The sequence below is a fragment of the Rosa rugosa genome, chromosome 6 (genome assembly GCF_958449725.1).
Source record: "Rosa rugosa chromosome 6, drRosRugo1.1, whole genome shotgun sequence".
Taxonomy (NCBI): domain Eukaryota; kingdom Viridiplantae; phylum Streptophyta; class Magnoliopsida; order Rosales; family Rosaceae; genus Rosa; species Rosa rugosa.
In genome coordinates this window covers 26,801,625-26,823,548 of record NC_084825.1, presented here as the reverse complement: position 1 = coordinate 26,823,548, position 21,924 = coordinate 26,801,625, and the positions used below count along the sequence as shown (strand labels likewise).

The window sequence follows — 21,924 nt, the reverse complement described above, 5'->3', positions numbered from 1 at the left end:
TTTACCACAATGAATGCATCAACAACATACATCGTAGATGCTCATTATTTTGTTTCTTTCTTTAGATATACCAGTTTGCAACCTTGAGGTATTTGCTGAGGAATTCAAGGCTTTGAAAGTTGAGACATCTCTTGGCGAACTTTTAAACAAAACCGAAATCTATTTGATCCTTCAAACTTTATTTTCCTCCGTTGTAATATTTGTTTATGTTTTCTTATCTTTAGATGTAAATGGACTAGTTGAAGATAGTCCTTCCCTTTTTCTCCATTATTTTTGTTGGTTACAGCATCAAATAAAAGCATGTTGATATATTCCTGTTCAAACATGTGGAATTACTCTGTGCTCCGGGTATATATGGTAGATTATCCATTGTTGCGTAGATTAGGAGAAAAAAAAAAAACACATTACAGAAGCTCTAAACTGTGAATAGTATTGAAAGCGACTCTACCATCCTAATTGCTGCTGTAAGTCGAGTTTTAGATGATTGTAAAGAGTATTTGGATGCTTTTCAATTAGTTAGAGTTCGACATATTACCGTGAAGCAAATGGTGTAGTAGATAAACTTGCTCACCTTGCTAGAAGTAGTGTTATTAATGATGTATGGTTATATGAGACGCCTGCAATCATTCAGGCTCGGGGTCCAGGTATTATGTGTCCCCCCCCCCCCCCTCCGGGACGATGCAAATCTCTATTAAAATGTGAATAGTATTTGATTGAAAATCAGTAAATATTGTCCTGATTTGAGAATGTTGTAGATTGTAACATTGAAAAACATGGATTTGAAATCCACATGTTTATTCTAGATATGTTCTTCAGTTTCTTCCTGAAATCCACAATAAAATTATAGGAGGAACATAAGGTGATTCCCCATGCCATTAAACAAAACTTTCAAGTGGAAAAACAATGATAGATAAATTAGCTGAAGAAAATCTTGGCGTTGCTATCCCCTTGCTTGAGCCAAGTGTTTCTAGATTTTTGAATCCGAAAGATTTCCTTCAAAATTTGATTATATCAAGAGTGAGCTGAACCTTCATGAAGATAAGCAGCATACTTTTTGCACAGAACGTCCATTCCAGCCAGCTAATCAAGTATGTAAAGAATGTGACCAAAAACCTTTGATTTCCAATTTTAATAGCAGAAGTGAACAAATGAATCTTATGAGTGATAAGAAAATTCTCCACACACCAAGAGCTTGTCACAAACACATGGAAAGTCGACTAAAATCAGCAAAGCCACAAAGTGATTCTTGTCGATCCACCTATCCACGCCTTTTCCCCCACTAAACATATCAACTAGAATTGTTTTTCTCTGTTGGTTACAACATCAAATAATTAATTAAAGCATATTGATAGATCAATATTAATTCCTCTTCAAACTTGTGAAATTGCTATCTGCTCCTGGTTTCATATGCTATACTATCCATTTCCTGTAAAAATAAAACTAAAAACACAGCAACTCCAAATCATGCTTCTTTATTACAGTTCATTTCATTACGCCGATAGTATTATGCATATGCATTGTAAAACCAGTTACATTAACCTGATGCGTGTGAGAATGTTATACAAGATTAATTAGGATAAAATGCTAGATTATAATGTTGTCCCTAACCAAAACCATGGATTTGACATCGATTGTTGCAAATTCTCCTAAGCAAGCACAAGCAGGGCTGCATGGCCTGCACAGACATCAGTCATGAATCAGTCAGGAACTGAGGATCACGAGACTGCAATATTAGACCAAGCAAATCCGAAAGCAGCTGAGAAAATGACTTGTTAAACACTTCATCTATCTGCATTACTGCAACGTGGAACACACTGTGATTTGCAATAAGACAGCCAAAGCCAAATTTTGGATTTCTTATGTGACGTGGGAATGGGATGTGGCCGGACATGGAGGCTAGCTAGTACATTCAAATATCACTGTTGTAATTGCACATCTTAATGGGAAATAAGGCCTCTAACAAAACAAATCAATACTACATTCCCTGTTCATATTTGAGGCCCTCCCTTGTTTACTATTCCCTATTAAAAAAATATATATATTATATATGCATTATCTATATAACATATAGTTTTAAATATATATATATATATATATATATATATATATATATATATATATATATTGGCTTAAGCAGGGTGATGGAGGACATCGCTTTGAATAGTTGATTGGCAGCGTGCCTTGAATGCTACTCTATTCCATATGGCATACAGTGTTATATAACTTGTATATTCTTTTACAATTGGCATACAGTACACAAAACCATCATCTTGAATTGACCAATTAATTATTAATGTCTACATTTTCCATGTAAATCCAAACCCTAGCATTTCCTCGGAAGTTTGATGGGTCATTCTCTGAAAATGAGATGGAGTATGATTTCAGGTTGGTCTTCATGGATTCCTGTTATGAAGCTTTCTTTTGTTTATATTTAAAAACTAACTTCATTGTCAGCATCTCTATGTCTTGTGTCTTATTCTGTTTCCACCACCTTCAAACCTTAATCTCCTTCATCATTAGCCCTAATATTTATAGCTCTTTGAACTGTCCGCTTTAGCATAATATCTGGGAGGTGAATCCAAGGCTGACAGCTAGCTAGAATTGTAAGAAACTATGGGGATGAAAGTAAGCCAAACATCAGTGAAAATATCCAAGAAAGAAAAGAAGGAACTTAGCAGTTTGATAAGACTCTTGAAGCCAAAAGTCTACATCACTGACAGCTCAAGCTTCAAGATGCTTGTACAAGACCTCACCGGAAAGGGAAGCTCAAACATTTCAATCACTACTTCCTCATCACACCCCAAGATACAACAACACAAAGTACTTGGTGAGGAGGAGGAAGTACCAGTTGTAAATATTGAGGAGGATCAAGGAGAGCCTCAAGGGAGTACTAGCGTGGATGTGTCAATTGATGCATCATTAGATTCTTCCGAGCTATTCAACCAAGATGTTTTGCTGAATGACCAAGAATTGAATCAAATATGTTATCAGACGTATTCAGATGATACAACAACTACTACTACTTTAGAAGGTTCTAATTCGACAGTGAACCAATTGGTGGATATGTTACCTTTTCAAGATCTTGAGTCATGGCTATTAGGTACTGAGCCTTTTGATTCTTTCAACAATAGTTATGCTCAGATTTTTCAAGAGTTCAGCGGAAACGACTATGACCTGTCGGGGATACTATGATCAATTTTGTTGTTGTTTGAGTATCTTCTCTGTAAAGTTCTTCCCTCTCAATCATACTTTGTACAATTGTACATATGTTCATAGTAATAGATGTATTTAGCTAATATTACTTACAAATTACTCTGTAATTTGCTCAATCTATACTTTGTGTCCAACAAACTTCTATACGTGTAGATTCATATGGATACTAAACTTTAAGGTTCAATAGGACAAGCTTATGTTTCATGAATTTTGGATGGTTCTTCTGATATGAGTAATTAATTAAGGGCTGATACACAAGCCTAGGTGAGAATCAGATTTAGAATATCAGTTTATATTTTTAAACTCTTTGTATACAGAAACATCAATTGTTGTCATTGGTGGAGTGTGTGAAGGTCCTTTTGTAAGACAGATTCTTTTTGCAAAAAAGCACCTTTCTTAGAATATTTGCAGTGTGGCCTTATCCTAGAACATTTTAGAACTACATTCCATTGCATATGTTAGGAAAAATCAGATCAAATCAGTCATGCAGGAAGGCCTCACACCCCAGGTCCCATTACTGTACAGCATGAGCAGCTAGTGCCTAGTTGGCTATGATTTTTGTGGTACTTTAAGAACGGTGGATAAGAGCTTCTAGCTAGTTTTTGTTGATTCCATTTTCTACAGCAAGAACTTCTATTCACATAATTTTGTACAAGTCTAAAAATAATGAAGCTAAATGATGTTACACTGACAATGGTTTACGCATTTATTTAACAGCATTGAAATAGATCTTGATTTCACTTGAGCAAAAATAGTGATCAGTTGATGTTATTCTATCCCTAAGGTTAATTCAAGTGTATTTTGATGGAAGAATTTCTCTGGTTTTGTATAGTTCCATTGAAACTTATTTGAACTTTCTTGTTTAATCTCAGAACTTGAAATGTCATACAACATGGGGTGTAGAATCCCATTTCTACAGTTATTGATTTTAAATATTGAACACGTCTATAGTTATTATGGTAGGTTCAAGCATGATGTCAACCTAATTTGAACTTACATTGTCTAACATGAGATTTCTCCAATCACTTTATTTGAAATATTCAAGTTTGACACAGAGCTGCAATTCTGCACACATTCCTCAGATTTAAGTGTCTGCATTTTAAGGACACAAGGCGGTTGCTAATATTGTAATCAGGGCCTTTTTGACTATTAAATGTTTCAGCACTTAAATTATTATGGGGTTAATTTGTCTCACGTCACCACTGTTGATAACTGGATCAGCAAAGTCTTTTCTCAGCAGACTATTGATAAAGGTGAGCAAGAGGAAATTTTACGTTGGCTGGCATTTACCATATGGAAAACTAAGTGTGAGAAATTTTTTATGCTCTCACACCTTTGTTTGTATTGCAAGATATTGTTGCTGCAATGTGATAATGGCTTCACAATACCCAACTCTGTCTTTTCTTCTATTCAATCTGAGGCCTTGGCTACCTATGAGGTTTGACCGAGGCTAAGTCTGGATTTCAAGCTGTCGTAGTTGAAACAGACTGGAACAGTCTATTTAATGCTGTTATGAGACACTTTAGGTCACTATAGTGAAATAACTCGATGTTTTCAGCAGGATATATTGCAGTTCAGATTCAGTTTTGTGAAGAGAAAGGCAAAAGCTACAGTGGTTTGGCTTGTACAGCTAGCTAAAATGGGAATGGAATGTGAAAACTGGGTTAACCACTCTACATGCATCCACATTTTTTCACATCTTAAAGAATTATGGTCTTCCTGCTCCTCCTCCTGAAGATCATTCTCAGGAAGTGACCTGAGTTTAGTGGTTTCGCTGCTGTCAATGTTTATGTTTCTTGTTTGTGGTTTTTTAATTCCTATTTTGCTGGGATTTTCTGTGGTCTTGAATGAATCATTCATTGGCCAAAACAATAAGTTATCAGCTAGAAAGATGTACAGTCAGATGATCTTAATGGACTCTACACTGATGAAAACCATTCAAGCCCTCTGCTGTGGTGGGGTAGTGGTGACCTGTATCAGTTTTCTGACATCTTGTAGTTTCTTTTTTATTCCTACATGTAGAATTTTTTATTCTGCAGCCAACTATTTGGCAAATACTCTACATGTACTCTAATCAATTCTTATCTATCAGTGAAATCAAATTTCTAGTGTAGTTTGTACATGTACTGCAGCTCTCTTAAAGGGTTTACAAAATTTACAGCTCTCTTAAGGCTTTGAATTAATCAGATCATATTTGAATAAATCAGATCTTATGAAACTAGTGCCACTACCAAGAAAAATCATATCAGTATCTGCTTTCTCACTGATAGAGTTGCACTAAAGCAAATGTTGCATCCATGAATGATCAGGGTTGTAATCCATAGTATTACCCATGCTTAGTAATCATATGATAGAAGTAAGTTTGCCATAGAAGTAATTTTCCAAGGAAAACTGCTACTGTTTTGGCCATATCGATAGGTGTGTTTCGTACTTTCAGCTGAAGTTGTGATACCAATTGCCAAAAACACTCCCAAACAAACAAGCCATTGGTCAATTAGATGTGCTCGAGTATGTACTATAGGTTGTGATATGTTTGTAGCAAAATGCAAGTGCAACATTTCACTTGGTCTAAAAACCAGATAAATTGTTATTTTATCAAATTTCATGTCAAGTATGCTGTTTGCCTTTGCAAAGGAAAAGAGTTGGATTCGAGGGCTATTGCAACTCCACTCATTTTCATAGGACTGTACATGGTCAGACTATGCATTTGAATCCATACATTCTTAGGAGTTCAATCACCTTCATTAGTTAGCTGTACACAGCTTTCCACACACAACTATGCTGGCTTCTCATTTGTGGCTTTTGCATAGTCCAAAAGAAGAAACAGAGAAGCAACATAGAAATTTCCATCACCCACAGTATGACAACAACAATAGAAACCAAGCAGCTCTTCACTAGCTTATAAATACCAAGTCAGTAATTAACCACAAACAAAACATATACATCACCACCAGCACTATATTTATTCCTAACCATTACAAATTACCATATATGGCTATGACTATGAGGTTGGTTCAATTACTGATGATGATCATATTAATACTTGCTTTGGCCACCTCCAAAAAGGTCTTAGCAAGTGATCCCAATATCTTTCTGGACTATATACCCCCACAGAACAGCACAATAGTTGATGCTAATTTTTACTATGTAGACTGGATTGTCCAGGATTTTTGATGAAGCACCCCAAACCTTTAAGACAACAAAAGCAAGCATGCTCGCAGTTTATCAGCATATATGGAGAAGCAGATACCATTCACAGGGATATTGAGCAACAAAGCTAGTGAAAACCCTGGTATATAGTTGGCTGTACATAGGGCATAAAGCACTACTTTTCCCACAGGTTTCTTTATGAAGTAATTAGTAATCTGATTCTGAAAGGCTCATAAATACTAACAGACTTTTTCAACTGGAACAGAGTCGAGGTTCGATATTGTGATGGTGCATCTTTTGCTGGAGACTGTGAAAATAAGGTCAGTGGGAATAAATGATCATTTGCTTATTTGCTTTATATCATAGACTTTACCACATTTTGCTTATGGCCAAACCATGGCCTTCTTAATCATGTCCTCGGTGTTCATTTTGTTTCTACCACCAACATTTTTTCCTGCTAATTCTTTTCTGGCATCATTTTATTGGACAGGTTAAGAATTAAAGACAATGTTAATTGTTAAGTTTATGGAACGCCTGGTTGTTATTCATAAATGACCCTGTGATGATATACTCTCTAGAGGACATCTTTAAGAATGGACAGGTCAACCTTGCCTTGCTTATGATGAAATATAGTGGCTTATTTGCTTCTGGGTTGCTTATGATCCAGAAAATGAGTCTGAGATGCTATTGTTGTCGACATTGATGGTGGTGGAAGTTTTATGATGAATGTCCAAGAATTGGCAACAATCAAGGTGGAGAATCTTCCCGTCAAGATACCACAAAAGAACTAAGAGATACCAGGCACAACACCTAACTTGATCACAGTTATGATTATTCATACCAACAGTACAGAAACTAATCAAATTTAAACATACTGGGAACAAAATGAAATACTGCAAAACGAAATCAGTAACTTCTTCTTCCATCGCCGTCAGTTATAACATCTTTGAAGAGGGGTAGTAGGGACACTCGTCGGAGATTTCCACTTGCCAGCGGCGGGGAGGCGGAAAATTGTTCAATAAAAATGGACATGACAATGTCATCTTCGAAAAATGTATAACCAGACTCTTCGTTTATGTTGAACAAAAAAAAAATATGAATGATTTTTTACAGTTAAAATGTAATTAATTATAAATGCTTTGTGAAACGTTTTAACGAACTATAGACGAATTTATACACGTACATATTTTGGCTTTACCTTTGGATGTAGAACCTACCTTGGCTTTACCTTCTTCTAATGGGAATCTTACTATCTCAGAAGAGGTCAGGCAGGCCAGAGCGAAGTTTAAGCGAACGAGCACAAGAAGAACCACCAAAGAAGAAAGAAGTACGATGGATGAGAGGTCTACGACCTCTTGTGAGTAGGGAAGATGTCACAAACTTGCCCCGAATTCATGTGAAGCAACACCCCTTTTTTGGCTAGAAATCCCGTGACACTTTTCTGACTTGTTGGCTAGACATTTTCTCTAAAAAAATAAATAAATAAAATTTTCTTTTCAATCAAAATATTAAAACAGAATATTCCAATAATAGTAAAAATTGACATCTAGAGAGATGAGAAACCACAGTTAACAAGTAGCGCATTCAAGACACAGAATTATTTAGTACTTACCTTGAATTGGTTAAGATACCAAAGACTCATTGATTTGTGACCATAAAATGCAAGTGCAGAAATGCTTCAACTTGTAAGAATCACATTAACATTAACATCGTACAAAGCAGGATGCTGTCATTGGGGATGAGAAAGTATCTCACCGCAGCTAATTCCTAATTATGAACAAGGTAATAGGGTGTTGACTTTTATATGTATCCACAAAATTTCTGGCAGCTTTATTTTATATATAGTGATCTATGGCAAAAGAACCACAATGACATTATAGAAAGTTATTGGATGCATGCTCAAATAGAAGAGCAATGTGATAAAATGTGTAACTTGACCAAAAGAATGGGTACATACAACAACTATGATTATATTCTCCTCTGAGGATGACTGATCATTCCTTTTTATAAACTAGTGTGGGGTATTCTGGACTCCACATGTTGTTCTGCACATATTCTTCAATTTCTTCCTGCAATCACAATAAAATCAATGACTTACTAATCCAGAATGAACAATCATGCACCAAGAATATCCACAAGGATAGAGACCAGCGAATTGCAGCATAGATATACAACATCGGAATAAAGGCTTATTAAACATGGATGAGTCTAACCTACTTACTGTTTCCAATATATGCCGTACTTAATAATGTGGGCAATCTTTAATGAGAAAGTTAAATCTCCTTTCACTTCAGCTACTAACTTGGATTTGATGGCACACTAGTAGAAAAATCTTCTTTTATTATATTCTTTTTGCGCTACAATGATATATATATATTTTTTTAATCAATTACAAATCTGCTATTCTCTTTGGACTGATGATTGCAAAAACCCCACTACCGACTCTCTTACCAACTTCCATGACATGCATGAGCAAACTTTTCATTTTTTGGTTGAAAAAGAAAAGGTTAGACTGGGCTTCAAAGAGATTTTGACAACATTCAGTGTCGAAGTATCAGATGGGTTGGGTAACTTGGTCAATGATGCTCGAGCATACCTGATTGAGTTTCTGGAGCTCTCGGGCATCCATTTCACGGTACCCTTCTGCTAGATCCTCATCTAGGGCTTCTTTTATTACAGCCACAGCCACCTTCTTTGTTATATCTCGTATGCTGCAAATATGAATCAGATCAGTTGAATGAACATGAGCATTACCTCTAAGTACAAATCCTTTCATTTCAGGAAGGGATAAATACCGGGGAAAGGACACAATGAAATAAAGACTATTGAATCTGTACCTAGATATTGAAGGGTATATAACCCCTTTTAGAACCTCCTCATCTGTCATATATGCAGCTAGGCTGTAGTTTTCAATAGACTGTCAGAACTCTAGGAAGTTGAACATAACTCAAAATGCATATGATCATAAATAAGGAAGGAAAACATATACTATTGTAATAAGTGGTTCCTCACTTTAATAGAATTAATGATAAGAAGCAAGTAAACGTGTCCTTCTCACTTAAAACTCTCAAATTCTCTGCAATTACTTGCAGTTACCATATTATCCTTAAAATCCCTCTGCTTCAAATATCACTGGTGTATGAGATAGAGCCTCCTTGTCCTTTCAATTCGTCCAATTACACTTTTTTTTTTAAAAGAAAAGGCTTTTTATTAAAAAATCAAGAAAAGCATAACACAAAAACGTGGACAAGGAGTCCACACAGTAGAAAATTAGGCAAACAGCCAAGATGGAGCCTAGACTGCAGCTCCTTTCCAATCTAACAAATTAGAAGATAAGCTATAGTTCCTGAATTACCCTGAAACAGAAGCCCAAGGAGACACTCAAAACCTAAGTCTCTCCCAAAGTAATCCCACCTCTTCACTGCTATAGACTTCAAAGATTCTTTTATTTCTATCCATCCAAATCACCCAGAGCACAGCTAACACCCCGCAGCCCCAAAAGGACCTTGGCCTTTTTTTCCTTTGCCAAAAGCAGAAGGTTTATGGCTTAGCAAATCAACCCTTCCTACTGAGTAATATAACATCACTCCAGCCTCCCTAAAAAGCTTTTTCCACAAACACAACAACTTCACAGTGCATGAAAACATGATCAACATTCTCCCCCTGCGACTTGCACAATACACACCAGTGGGGGGAGAAACGACTATTTAAGTTTGTGAAAATGGTAAGCATACAACTTTTATATTTAATAGGAATTGACTGTTCCTTCTTTTCTTTTTTTCAAGGAGGTTTTGCATTTCAAGAGATGGATCTTGGCCCTCTCCAATTAGTAATTCACACTGTTAACCAAATAATTATTGAGTTTAACAAATTCAGTGATGATAAGGCATCACATATAATTCAAGAAAATGTCCGAAACAGGTTTGAAATTCATTTCTAAGTTGAGCTCAAAGTGTTAAAAGGTCATGCAGTAAAAGTTAAGTCACAAGAGTATGAAAAATACCACTCTGCTGCCACCTGTAGCATCCCATCGGAGATAACTCTGGAACCAGATAAGAGAGTACCAAGTCCAATACTGCATGAGGACAACACGAATTTAGAAGGACTAAGATAGTCAAACATTTGTTTCAAAAAAAAAAAAAAAAGATAGTCAAACATTTGGATCTCCTTTGAATGATTGAAAGTGAAAAGGAAGACTAACCCTGGGAAAAGGTACATGTTGTTACCCTGGTTGCAGTGCCCGATATGGCCATTTCCTGCAAAGAATAGATATCTTGTTAGTATGTTTATGTAGTGCATTTCTTATAAGAAAAAAAAAAATCAAATATGTCTATCTTTTTAATCGGAGGAGATCCCCCAACCCACTTAGTGGACCAGGGCTTGAAGCCGGGCCTCCACAAACCTTAAAATAGTGAGGGTTCGAAACCCAGATAACATGGAAGCACACTATGGGTCTAACCCTTCCTCCTGCCCTATCAAACATAAACCTACTTGGCTATTTTAAGATAATCAACAGGGCTGGAAATCATCTTCTATCACTAGAAAATAGGTCTCTCTGTTTCTCCCTCAATTAATACGAGAATGATCAATGGGTTGGTAAAGCTCACAAAGGAGGTAAAGCACACAAAAAGTATTCAAGTTAACACTTTGTGTTCTTCTATACTCTAATAGGAAAGAGGCCAGCTCTTTTTTTCCATTTTCCTTCCTTTCTGTTCTTTTTTTCTTAATGAAACAGATACTATTAAACAGAAAACAGATACAAGCACAGCAGACAAGAAATCTACATAGCAGAGATGCAGCAGTAGCTCAGAAGAGAGCAAAACCAACTAGAACCCCATAAAAACAACCGAAGAAAAATTAAAATAACTACTAAACAGCTGCTGCTCTCCAGTCCCTCAAAATACCCGAGAAGCTATCAAAATCTTACTCTCCCAAAGCTCAACCCCTGCCCCATCATAGACTTCAAACATTCTTCTATTTCTTTTCATACAAGAGAAGAGGGCAAAGGCTCCAGCTATAACTTTGGGTGTGGTGACAAATGCTATGTACCACAGAGCTACAAGGCCTCAAGAATTTAGATAATTTTTAGATGAATAAAGACAACTTAAATTAACATCACCTTTCATGAAACCAAGCAGCCAAACGATATCAAAAAACTACTTTCTTTATTATTTCCGATGCAAGCATCTGCATGTTTCTGTCTTTTTTGGGGAGAGAATGCATGTTTCTGAGGGTGAGGAATACATGTATCTTGTCCCAACTCTAGCTCAACTCTCCAACACTCTGCTTGGATTACAATCTTATATTGGACCCATTTTCTTTGATAAGACTATGACAGTCAGCAAGTGTATGGGAAATCAATGTCTTTTAAGAAATAATCCATGGATTTTGTTGTTTTTATTTTCCCTCCTGCATGTTGGTCCTTGAACTCACAACCTCCACCAACAGTAATTTTTTTCTAAGGCATGCATCTACTATATCATTTACTATTTATCACATGTGTCTTCGGGATTATCCAATGTTATCATCCCAAAGCGCACATGAATGAACTAAGGTGGTAAAGGCCTATTTGCATTTATAAAAGAATATGATGCAAAGACTGTGCCTCATAACAACCACCTGTGCCACATCTCTCCCGCTTTCAGAATACGGGTTCCAATCCTTTCCTTTACTAAATATCAGTACCTTACCTAGTTATAGGTTTAATAGTCATCAGAAGCCAGAACCACAATGATAACAAGTTCTACATGGTGAGATGCATGTCGTTAATAATGCAAACATCATATTCAAGTCAAAATAAGGAGATATCTAGACAAACCATATATTTGTCTAAACACGTACCGAGATCTACGTCTTTGAATGGACTTCCACTTGCAAAAACAACATTGTCCCCCACAATGGAAAATGCTTCTTCAGGAGTGCACTCAGCTGCCCAAAATAAAATATCATAGGTCAACTCAATGAACTCATCTGAATTCCATTCCAAATTTTTCCTCCTCAAACAAAATAAATAAATTGAGTTAAACTAAAAAAATTAAAAGCTTACCATTGTTTGTTGGATTTGACATTGCAAAGATGGCTGGTCTAGTTGAAGTTGAACCTCTAAGGGCCTCTAATACCTAAAAAATTATCTGCTTGACATCAATTTGACAAGAAGTAGCTAGGTCTAGCAGAATACTGAAATTTAGAGGGTGGGGAGGGGGAGGGAAGAGAGAGAGAGAGAGAGAGAGAGAGAGTAGAACTTTATGAATTCTGTAACAAAAACCATTCTTCATCATGTTTCAATCTTGGAATGTAAAAGTGCAAAACTCTTAGCATCTTATAAACTACTTACAAACATTCAATGTTATACATGAACAAGGACTTCATGGGTACTCATTTTCTCCTAACCATTATTTTCACTTCGTGGCGTGCCATGTAAATTTTGTTGAAACTCAGAGAAAGTAAAGCATTGTGAAGCATTTCTTTCTGATCAAATAGGTAACAGACTCCAAAAGCAATGCCATTACTTATCAGAACCCATTAATGTCACTCTTGAAGTGCATACCTATTACTTAAATGCAGATGATCTTCAAAGCATGCAAACAAAGGCCATACAACTCAAAAGCTCTAACAGAAAAACCAGTTGATTTAGGGCTGCATTTTATATACCTCCTTTGAGAACAGTCCCCCGACTGCAGAAAGTCCAAGAAGCACATCAGGCTTCACTTGTTGAACCTGGTTTAGAAAGATTACGAAGCCATGATCATTAGTGTGCTAAACAAAATGACAGTGTATACAATTTAAATTAGACACACCCTTGGGGTTAGCCCAAGTGGTGAGGGAGGGTGGGGAATCGGGTCAGGATAATGCTAGGTCAGGGTTCTATCCCCCAATGTAACATGAGGATGTAGAAAATATAACTATTTTAAGTGTTTGTAAATGACTTCAGTAAGTTCATAGCTATATCTTCAGTATGTCCAACCGTGTTAAACATGTGATCTTGTATGCAGAAGATGATGAAATTACCATACTACGGCAAATGAAAATTCACGTACCACTTCCACAAGACTTGCACCTTCCCTCAATCCTTGACGGTGAATTTCTTTGGATTTCCTTGCAAATGGACGCGCATCAGGATCAACATTTTCGCGTTCGTCTGTGATCAGGCCCTGCAGACATAACAGCCAGCTTAACTGTCCTGCCTGGCTAGTAGTGAAGCATCTCAAAAGGGCAATGTGACAAATTCCTTCGGTATCAAGATTCACTATTTTGAATATATATAAAGAAGATGTACAGAGAAGGCCCTCTACCCACCATTAGGTTATATGACTAAACCAAGCTACAAACAGAAGTCCACATACTTGACATTTCCATATCATATATTAAGGTTACTGAAAATATGCAAGCGATAGAGCGGTGACAAATTAAGAACGCCCCCTTACTCTTTTTAATTGTTTTTCTGAAGTCTGCCATAGTCACATATCTCGCATCCCAAAGTAAGATAATACTTCCTCATTATTCTAATCACTACTTAGAATATGATATATGCATTTCTTGAAAGAAAATCTTTAAATAAGGAGACCAACTTAGAAGTCACTAAGAAAGGCAATGATCACTACAAATATTTCAGCAAAGACTGAACAGAAATCTGACTCAAGACTGGCGTATATGACAGTTCTAGGGCATTGCATGGCACTCACATTGGCATCAACTACCCAGAATTGTCTGCCTGCACTCTCAAATGCATGTTCATTATTTCCTAACATCCTTGCCATTGTTTTCCGTGCAGCATTTAGAACCCCTATTCCTGCACTGCAGCAGTGCAAAGATTAAGCAATGAGAGCTTGATAATTGAATCTTTCTACAGTAAGTCTTTGCCCTTATTTTGCAGTATAAACATGCATAAATGCAATTCTAAATAATAAACCCACTAAAAATAAAAAATAATCAATGACTAAATAAAAAAATAAAACGTATTTAATAACCCTAAATTTTCTGACAGACAAAAACAAAGTGATGGACACTATTGTTTAGAGTTGTTGGTGCATAACTGCATCCAAAGGACCACCAACTTCTCATCAGCAATTTGTTCACTTAGATAACAAATTCAGACTAAAATAAAGTCTTTGTTTCTTGTCTAAAAGACAAAAAGAAAGGGGAAAAAAAAACACTAATGTGAAACATTAAGTAGATGAAAAGGAAAAAATATTCCAAGTGCAGAACCATAGAAGGGCAGCAACCTCACAACAGATGAGGTATATGTAGTCATTAGTCATCTGAAGAAGAGTTTAGAAACGTAATGATTCTACCATTGTCCTCGGATCATACTACAAATTTAAAAGGATGACAAATGCTATTTTTCAACAATAAAAATTCTACTTACCAACTCTATCAAATTATCTACATTAATTAAGTTTAATCACGGTACTTTCAAAGACATTACTCATGGACATCATGTAGTTTGGTCTAGCAATTACATAGTAAATCATCATTAAAAACCCTTAATGTGACCATAAAGTGACTTCATGTCACATAATTAAGCCATAAGTTCACTTTTGCCGTCAATACTTGGCAAGTCTAACTTCACATATACATTTAATTATTACCACTCCATCAAAGCATCCTCAGACCATTATTGTGTTCACCTCCTTTACTATTCAGAAGTGAACATTTTAAAGATGAGTACTAACCTTCCAGCACCTGCAACAACAATCTTTTGTTTGGGGAAGTCAATCATTTGACTCCCTTGTGCCCTTACAGCTCCTAAAAGCCCAGCAATTGCAACTCCTGCTGTACCCTGTAAGAAGAATTGACTAACATTATACCAAAATAGAACAACTACTTTATTTCCATAAACCAAAGCCTAGGACATAATCAAATAAGAAAACCCAAGGAGATAAAAATAAACAAAGCTTGGCTATCAAGTGTACAGCATAAAATGTCGATAGAAAATCCTCTATTTAGAACTGTATATCTATCTTTATGGATTGAGAAACTTAACAGAAAGGCCATCCAATAGATTACAGTACAGAAGCAACATCAACTTCTAATAAAGACAATCAGAAGAAAAGTCAATTACCTGAACATCATCATTAAACATTCTAAAAGTATTTCTGTAACGCTGTAACAACTTAAAGGCCCACTTGCTTTGAAAATCTTCAAACTGGACAAAAAAGTAATGTAAGTATTTCTAAAAGAAAGAGGGGAGAAAGTAAAAAGGGAACTGATGAATTCCATCTTCTACTTCTAGTTACCAAGTAAACATATATGACAGTCCAAATTACCTGCACAATCACATGCGGCCAACGAGTAAAAACTGCTTCCATGAATTCATCGATAACAGCAAGATACTCATCACCATCAAGACGGTGTCTTTGCAATCCCAAATCTAATAATATAGAATAGAATGGTTGTTGAGCTCTGGTGATCAGATCAACTTAACATATGTACGTGAGGGAAATACTATGTGAAATATAAAATTACCAATGCCATTGGTATAAGCAGAAGTGACTCATACTCATAAATGGAACTCAGAAGCGAAAGTTAAAAGGCACATTACACAGACAGAGAAAGGCACTGAATCATCAAATGTTACAAACATGTGCTTGACAAAGTTGGTTATCAAGCATAGATTTTTTGTCTTTCCTTTGACCGGTGGTATTAACCATTTTTTTGTCTTTCCTTTTACTTCTACATCTAAGTGCCACAGATGGTTTACAGACATGTTCAATCAATAGAAACTGATTAGGAGTTCTTATATAAATGAGCGTTAATCAAATAATCATACTGGAAACTCTAGCATTTTGGGTTAGATTTTGTATGTTCTCATTTCTCACAACTACAATAGGTTCATGTTTTACAGGAATGCAGCACCATCCTTCTTGTACTGCACCTCTTTATAATGATTAGTGTATTGAAAATAACATTCCCTGGGCTCATTCATTACTCTACAATGCATGGTGGAATTAAAATTTACATTAATTAGATGTAGGTAAAGTTTATAAGAGCCACTGAACTTGCAATATAACGGGCATCAACCGATGGTGAAACACCTATATATAAAATAATGAGATATAAGCAGGAGCTTAATGCAAATGAAGGCATGAAAGATGAAAGGATTTCTTTTCCTCAAAAATCAGCAAGATGAAGTTACTTTACACTAGTTGAGTGCCTATTCTGTTGTCATGTACCTGCCCATATTTTCATACCCTTCATATAATAGCTGTTCTATGAAATGACTTAATCAATTTTTATATTGCTTCTGATAAATAAATATTAAAAAATGTAATATATAACTGTAAATACAATATGATCAACTATCTATTTATAGCACCATAATTATAATGTCGTGCTAGTACAAAATAGTCTTTTGTCTGACTGGATGAGGAAACACTTACACAATGGGTCTTTTAGCAGCTTTTCATTGTCGGTTCCAACATCAATCATCACAGGCAGTACCTATATTGCGTGGAACGTTAGGGGTGAAAATGATGTTTGGTACAAATAAACATGAAAGTTCACCAAAATGAAGTGATGAATATATAATGATCAAAACAATGCAGAACCACCCAAAACCAATAAAGAACTATTGCCAAAGATATGAGAGCCCTCACACTAGGGGATCCCTTCTTTGGGTCATTTTAAGGGACTGCTTGTCCTACCCAGTTTCCGATCCCATTGCAGCAAGCCGACCGTTCGGGTTTTAGGTCTCTATACATAGATCATGTCTGCAAAAATTGATCTGAGTTGGCAATCATTAAGGTACTTGGATCAAATATATATACAAACCATATCTGTCCAATATGAACCATTAATTATCATTCAAGCATTCATAATTGTTAATCATTGTGAATGAACGGTTCATAATGGACAAATTTGATTTGTTCATATATTTGATCTAAGTAACTTAATCATAGCCAACTAGGCTCAGTTATTGCAGACACGATCTATGTAGAAAGACCAAGGACTGAACAATTGGATTGCCAAAATGGGATGGGAAAGTGGGTGCCCCAAGTGATCCCTCAAAATGCACAAAAGAAGGGATCCCTTAGTGGAATGGCTCTGCGTATATATAAAACAGACCCAACAGTTCACAGTAATTATGACCATTTTGTACTTGAACTTTGAAAAATGTAAGTCTCCTCTATTATTTTTCTTTTATAACAGAGATTCCTTTTATTTATTTATTTTGAAAGGGAGATTCTTTTTATTAAAGATACAACATACAAAGAAGTACATACAAGTTGACCATCTATGAAGAATATGAATGTCCCTAAAATGCTTAAAAGATGGACCCCACAAAGTACCAAGAGGGTTGATCTCCTAAGATGTCCACATGTTGCACATCTTTATTTGAAAGGTAGTGAGGCACCCATATCTTCTTTCCTAAACTGCGGCATGCCTATCTTCGAAATTCTCTAAACTTAGCACACTGAGAATGCAGAATACGAATCAGTCCCACCCAAATTTGAGCACTATAAACTAGAAGGGATCCCATACACTAAAGCACGTTTGTAGATTGGTTTACCAATAATTGTCCAACATATAAAGATCACCTTGATAACATTGGACAATTGATGCAAAATTGCACAAAATTGCAATACATCACTTACAATCCTACTGGAAGGAATAAAATACTGTGGCATATTTTAGATGCAAATGGTGAAAAACAAAACACATAAAGAACAAAATTAAATAATGAGCCATGAGGAAAAGGATGTAAAATGAGCAGTAGATTACCCTTTGAGGGTTTATTCCAGCAGCAGCAACGTATAAATCCAGCTTCCCAATTGAGATTCCAATTCCCTGGACTCCAAGGTCTCCAAGACCCAATATTCTACTCCCATCCGTGACAACAATCATATCAACCTGCAAATGAATCCATGGTTGAGCACATAAATTAAGCTGCACTTTTTTCTGAAACAGCAACAATGAAATCCACATATGGTATTCACTTTTCATATCCAAGAATTAAGGAGTTATTAAAATGAGAGGAAGGTAATCAAGGTTAACCTGTGTAATTTTATTTCCACCTTCAACATTCTCTTATAAATATGAATAAAAAACACACCTGTTTCAACACAACTTAAATTTTTGACATCTTCATTTCAAACATATATTAACCTCAAAACGGTTATTCTACGTGGCCATAAGATGCACACCTCTCACTCTGAAATACTGTGTAGATTGTACCATAAAGTTTTCAAAGGAAAGAAAACAAAATAGTCCACTGAACTTCTAAACAAGTCACCAACAAACATATTGACATTTCATTTGATACACAAGTCAAACGCAGAGAAGATGGGAAATGAAACACCAAAAATAAAATATCTGGAACTATATTCAATTGACCGACTATGAGATTGAGAAAAGTGTAATTTGGAGGAAATAAATGTAGCTGTCAGTAAACTAATAACCAATACTTGAGAGTAAGCTTGAATTCTCAGCCAGATTATTCCAAGTTCATCGGCAAAAAAGATCTTTTGTCATGTGGAAATGGAGAAGATAGTATTAAGAACAGATAAAGTTACAAGCAAAGTGAACACTTTCCAATCCTTTAAAGGTTGAAAAAGAAAAAAGACCAATGTCAAGTAGTTGCATGATGGTAGTTCATATAAAATATGTCCTACAATTAATTGGGCAATTGAAGAAGATTAAAAACCTGATCAGCTGGCCAATTATAAACCATAGACATCATTTCTCCACGATCTTCCGCACTAAAGTACATTCCCCTGGGCCTTCTAAACAAACCACTGTAATTCTGGCAGACAAGTCCAACAGTAGGAGTGTAGACTATAGGTGCATATTCCGCAATCTTGGCAATCAAAACCTGTCAAATTCAGAGATGAATTTTTTTTATAAAATATAATTTATTAATAAATTAAACATTTCAACCTACCCAAGCAGCATGGCAGTCAAAGAATGATGTACATGCATGTGTAACTGAGGTGATAATTTTCTAGACACCCTAAGCCAAAACAAGGAGAAATCGACCTGCTGATTCTATTAATGGAAGAGACTTAGTGTAATGGAAGATTTAGTCACATACGGTGGATCACTGTTGGCTGACTAGATTCTGGTGAAGTTATTAATATAAGGTTTTACATAGCACCGAGGATAATATGTTCTAACGATTTTCAAGCAACAGACTCTCCCTGTCTTCCCTAGTTTTTTATTTTAAGCATTTTTCTTTAGGTAAAAAGTCTTAAAATTTTCTCCACTACAACGAAAACAGAGACTAAAGTCACAACTCTCAAAAGTCAAAACTCGAATTCACGCTCCAGTTTTTCAAATCCATAAATGGGAAAATAGTTCACTTGTGAAGGATATATAATAACCTACTCTGGAAATACTTTGACTTAAAAGTACATATATCTTCACATGTTCTTGTAAAACTGAGAAGTTTTCCTACTATCTGACACAGAGTGAGATATCATCAGAAATTTTCTCATGAGTTCTGGGGCTAGATCAAGACACAATATCTCCTTTGGTAGCATATATATCAAACTATCATCTGAAGAAGACAAATGCTACACACCAATATCAACTAGATTATACACCTCAACATGGATTAATAAATACAGGAGTTTGTTACTTACTTTATAGTACATTGTTTCATTTCTGTCATGCAACCTGTTTAATATTCGCCACATTGCCAGAGCATTTGGATCAGATGGTCCATCTCTTGCTTTATGTTCAAGTGTCTTCAGGTCAGCCACTGTCAATTAACAAATTTCCATAGTTTTATTGCTGAAATAATCAGTCACTTCATATGGCAACAAAATGTTCTAGAGCATTCTAAAACATGATTAAAGCAGCGAATAATATATTACGAGGGTTAAAACGTAAGAATGCAGTCCATTCAGTATATTGCTAAAAAAATCTCTACATATGCAAAAAGTATTCCTACACTGGTAATCTTAAATTCTTGACTCGGAAGCATATAAACACTATGGCAGACTAGCTTCTAGAAACCAAAAACAGAGGTAGTATAACATAACCACTTCTTGCAACTGAGTAACCATGAAACTGTTTGTTTAATTCTGTAGATCAACTCTAATGACCAAATATGCTTTATGTTCTATGAAGGAAAATGAATTGGTGGATGCCAAATACCACCCAAAATCAAAGCATGAAAAAATATGCTCAAAATATTCAACCTGCAAAGACGCAAATGCAAACTAATTTCTTTCCAAGGAACAGTGAAATCCATAACAGGTTACATTACACAACTTCTGTCGTGCTTTCACGAAAACCTGATACCAGTCATATCACATTATCAAAAAGCTCAAGCCTCAAGAGCAGACAAAGGACTAGACAAGTATAAGACTTACTAAAGCGTTCAATTTGCTGATCGGATGTCATGACATTTGGAGGGAGAAGTCCCCGAAGATCAAGACGATCTCGCTCTGTAATGGAAAATGATGTCCCCTACAAATCATTCAAAGATAAAACTCCTCATGAATCAAACTAAACAAAATTAGAAACAAGAAAATGATTAAAAATTAAAAAAAAAAAAAAAAAAAAAAAAAAAAAAAAAACCAAGTAAACACACAAAAGCCATGATCAAGCCCCAAACTCAACACAAAACACAAATCAAATTTGAATTATTTTCTTGTCAGACAAACAATCACATGTTCAACACTCAGTTCAGTACTACTCACCAAAACAAAAAAAAAAAAAACAAAAAGAAGAATAAAAATTGAGAATGCAAAAGATTTGGTACTTTATTGAACCAAGGGTCGTGAAGAATGTCGAGGCTGCGCTTGTGGACGATGACCGGGCGGTGGCCTTCGATGGAGGTGAAGGATCTGGAGTGCGACTGCAGAGGATTGCTGCCCATTCTGACTCTCTGCTTGAGCTGCCTGATCAGAGACGTAGACAGCCTCATCGGAGACTTGAAGTGCGACATGTCGTCTAGTTCAACAAGCAGAAGAAGAAGAAACCCCAAGAAATCACAGAATGGAGTCTCTGCGATGCATCTGCCCTATTGTGATTGGAACTCAGAGACTGACTGACTCCAGAGACTGGGAGACTGACTCGACTTTTAGCCTTTTTCTGTTGGGTAATTTTTGGGGAGAGAAAGAGCCAAACGCCTTTTGGGGTTGGTTGGTTGGTTAGTTTTTGGGGAGAGAGAGAGAACAAAAATAGAAAGAAGGCCCGAGCAGTAAATACTTTTCTGTTGCCCCATCGTGTGATTTTTCGTCTGACTTTTCCTTTTTCTTACCAGCAACGTGTTGGGGTGGGCCCATCGGACATTTTCACGAATTAAATGTTCACGCGTTAGAGCATCTCCAGCATAGATGTCTTTTGATTTTTGTCAAATTTAAATTTGACTGCTAAGTGCTAACATGGCAATTTGACATTTATTAGAATTCTACTCCAATAGATGGGTCAAAAAAACATTATTATTTTATTACTTTCTTCTCCTTTCTTCTGTTTTTTTCTTCTCTCCTTTCTTCTCTCCTTTCTTCATTCTCCTTCTCTCTTTTCCTCTCTATCTTTCTGAACATCAATTAATCTTGTAAATAAGGCAGACCAAAGTTAAGAAGATTCTGATCAAAGACGGTGGAGGACCAT

General features: G+C 36.0%; 1 protein-coding gene and 1 long non-coding RNA gene across 2 annotated transcripts; one reads left to right on the top strand and one right to left on the bottom strand.

Moving 5' to 3' along the window:
* Window positions 1–5,948: 5,948 nt before the first annotated feature.
* On the top strand, window positions 5,949–7,402 carry LOC133714865 (uncharacterized). Its single transcript, XR_009848830.1, has 3 exons — window positions 5,949–6,505; window positions 6,629–6,683; window positions 6,854–7,402. It is a non-coding gene; the product is annotated as an uncharacterized LOC133714865 (long non-coding RNA).
* Window positions 7,403–8,037: 635 nt separating this feature from the next.
* On the bottom strand, window positions 8,038–21,450 carry LOC133714864 (NAD-dependent malic enzyme 62 kDa isoform, mitochondrial). Its single transcript, XM_062141124.1, has 19 exons — window positions 21,071–21,450; window positions 20,679–20,775; window positions 19,944–20,062; window positions 19,007–19,174; window positions 18,085–18,213; window positions 16,743–16,803; window positions 15,630–15,733; window positions 15,425–15,508; window positions 15,036–15,142; window positions 14,046–14,157; window positions 13,401–13,514; window positions 13,015–13,080; window positions 12,410–12,482; window positions 12,205–12,291; window positions 10,565–10,619; window positions 10,367–10,438; window positions 9,201–9,263; window positions 8,960–9,074; window positions 8,038–8,432 (listed from the first exon to the last, which is right to left on the bottom strand). The coding sequence occupies exons 1-19, from the start codon at window positions 21,254–21,256 to the stop codon at window positions 8,358–8,360; spliced, it is 1,887 nt and encodes a 628-aa protein (XP_061997108.1). The 5' UTR covers window positions 21,257–21,450; the 3' UTR covers window positions 8,038–8,357.
* Between the last annotated feature and the right edge of the window lie 474 nt (window positions 21,451–21,924).

Excerpts from the sequence above, each read along its gene's own strand:
- LOC133714864 (XM_062141124.1), bottom strand. The coding sequence starts at position 21,256 with ATGTCGCACTTCAAGTCTCCGATGAGGCTGTCTACGTCTCTGATCAGG. Across the intron at positions 15,509-15,629 it reads GGCCGCATGTGATTGTGCAG|TTTGAAGATTTTCAAAGCAA; the intron begins GTAATTTGGACT and ends TTTTTTGTCCAG. Across the intron at positions 9,075-9,200 it reads ATATACCCTTCAATATCTAG|CATACGAGATATAACAAAGA; the intron begins GTACAGATTCAA and ends TCATATTTGCAG.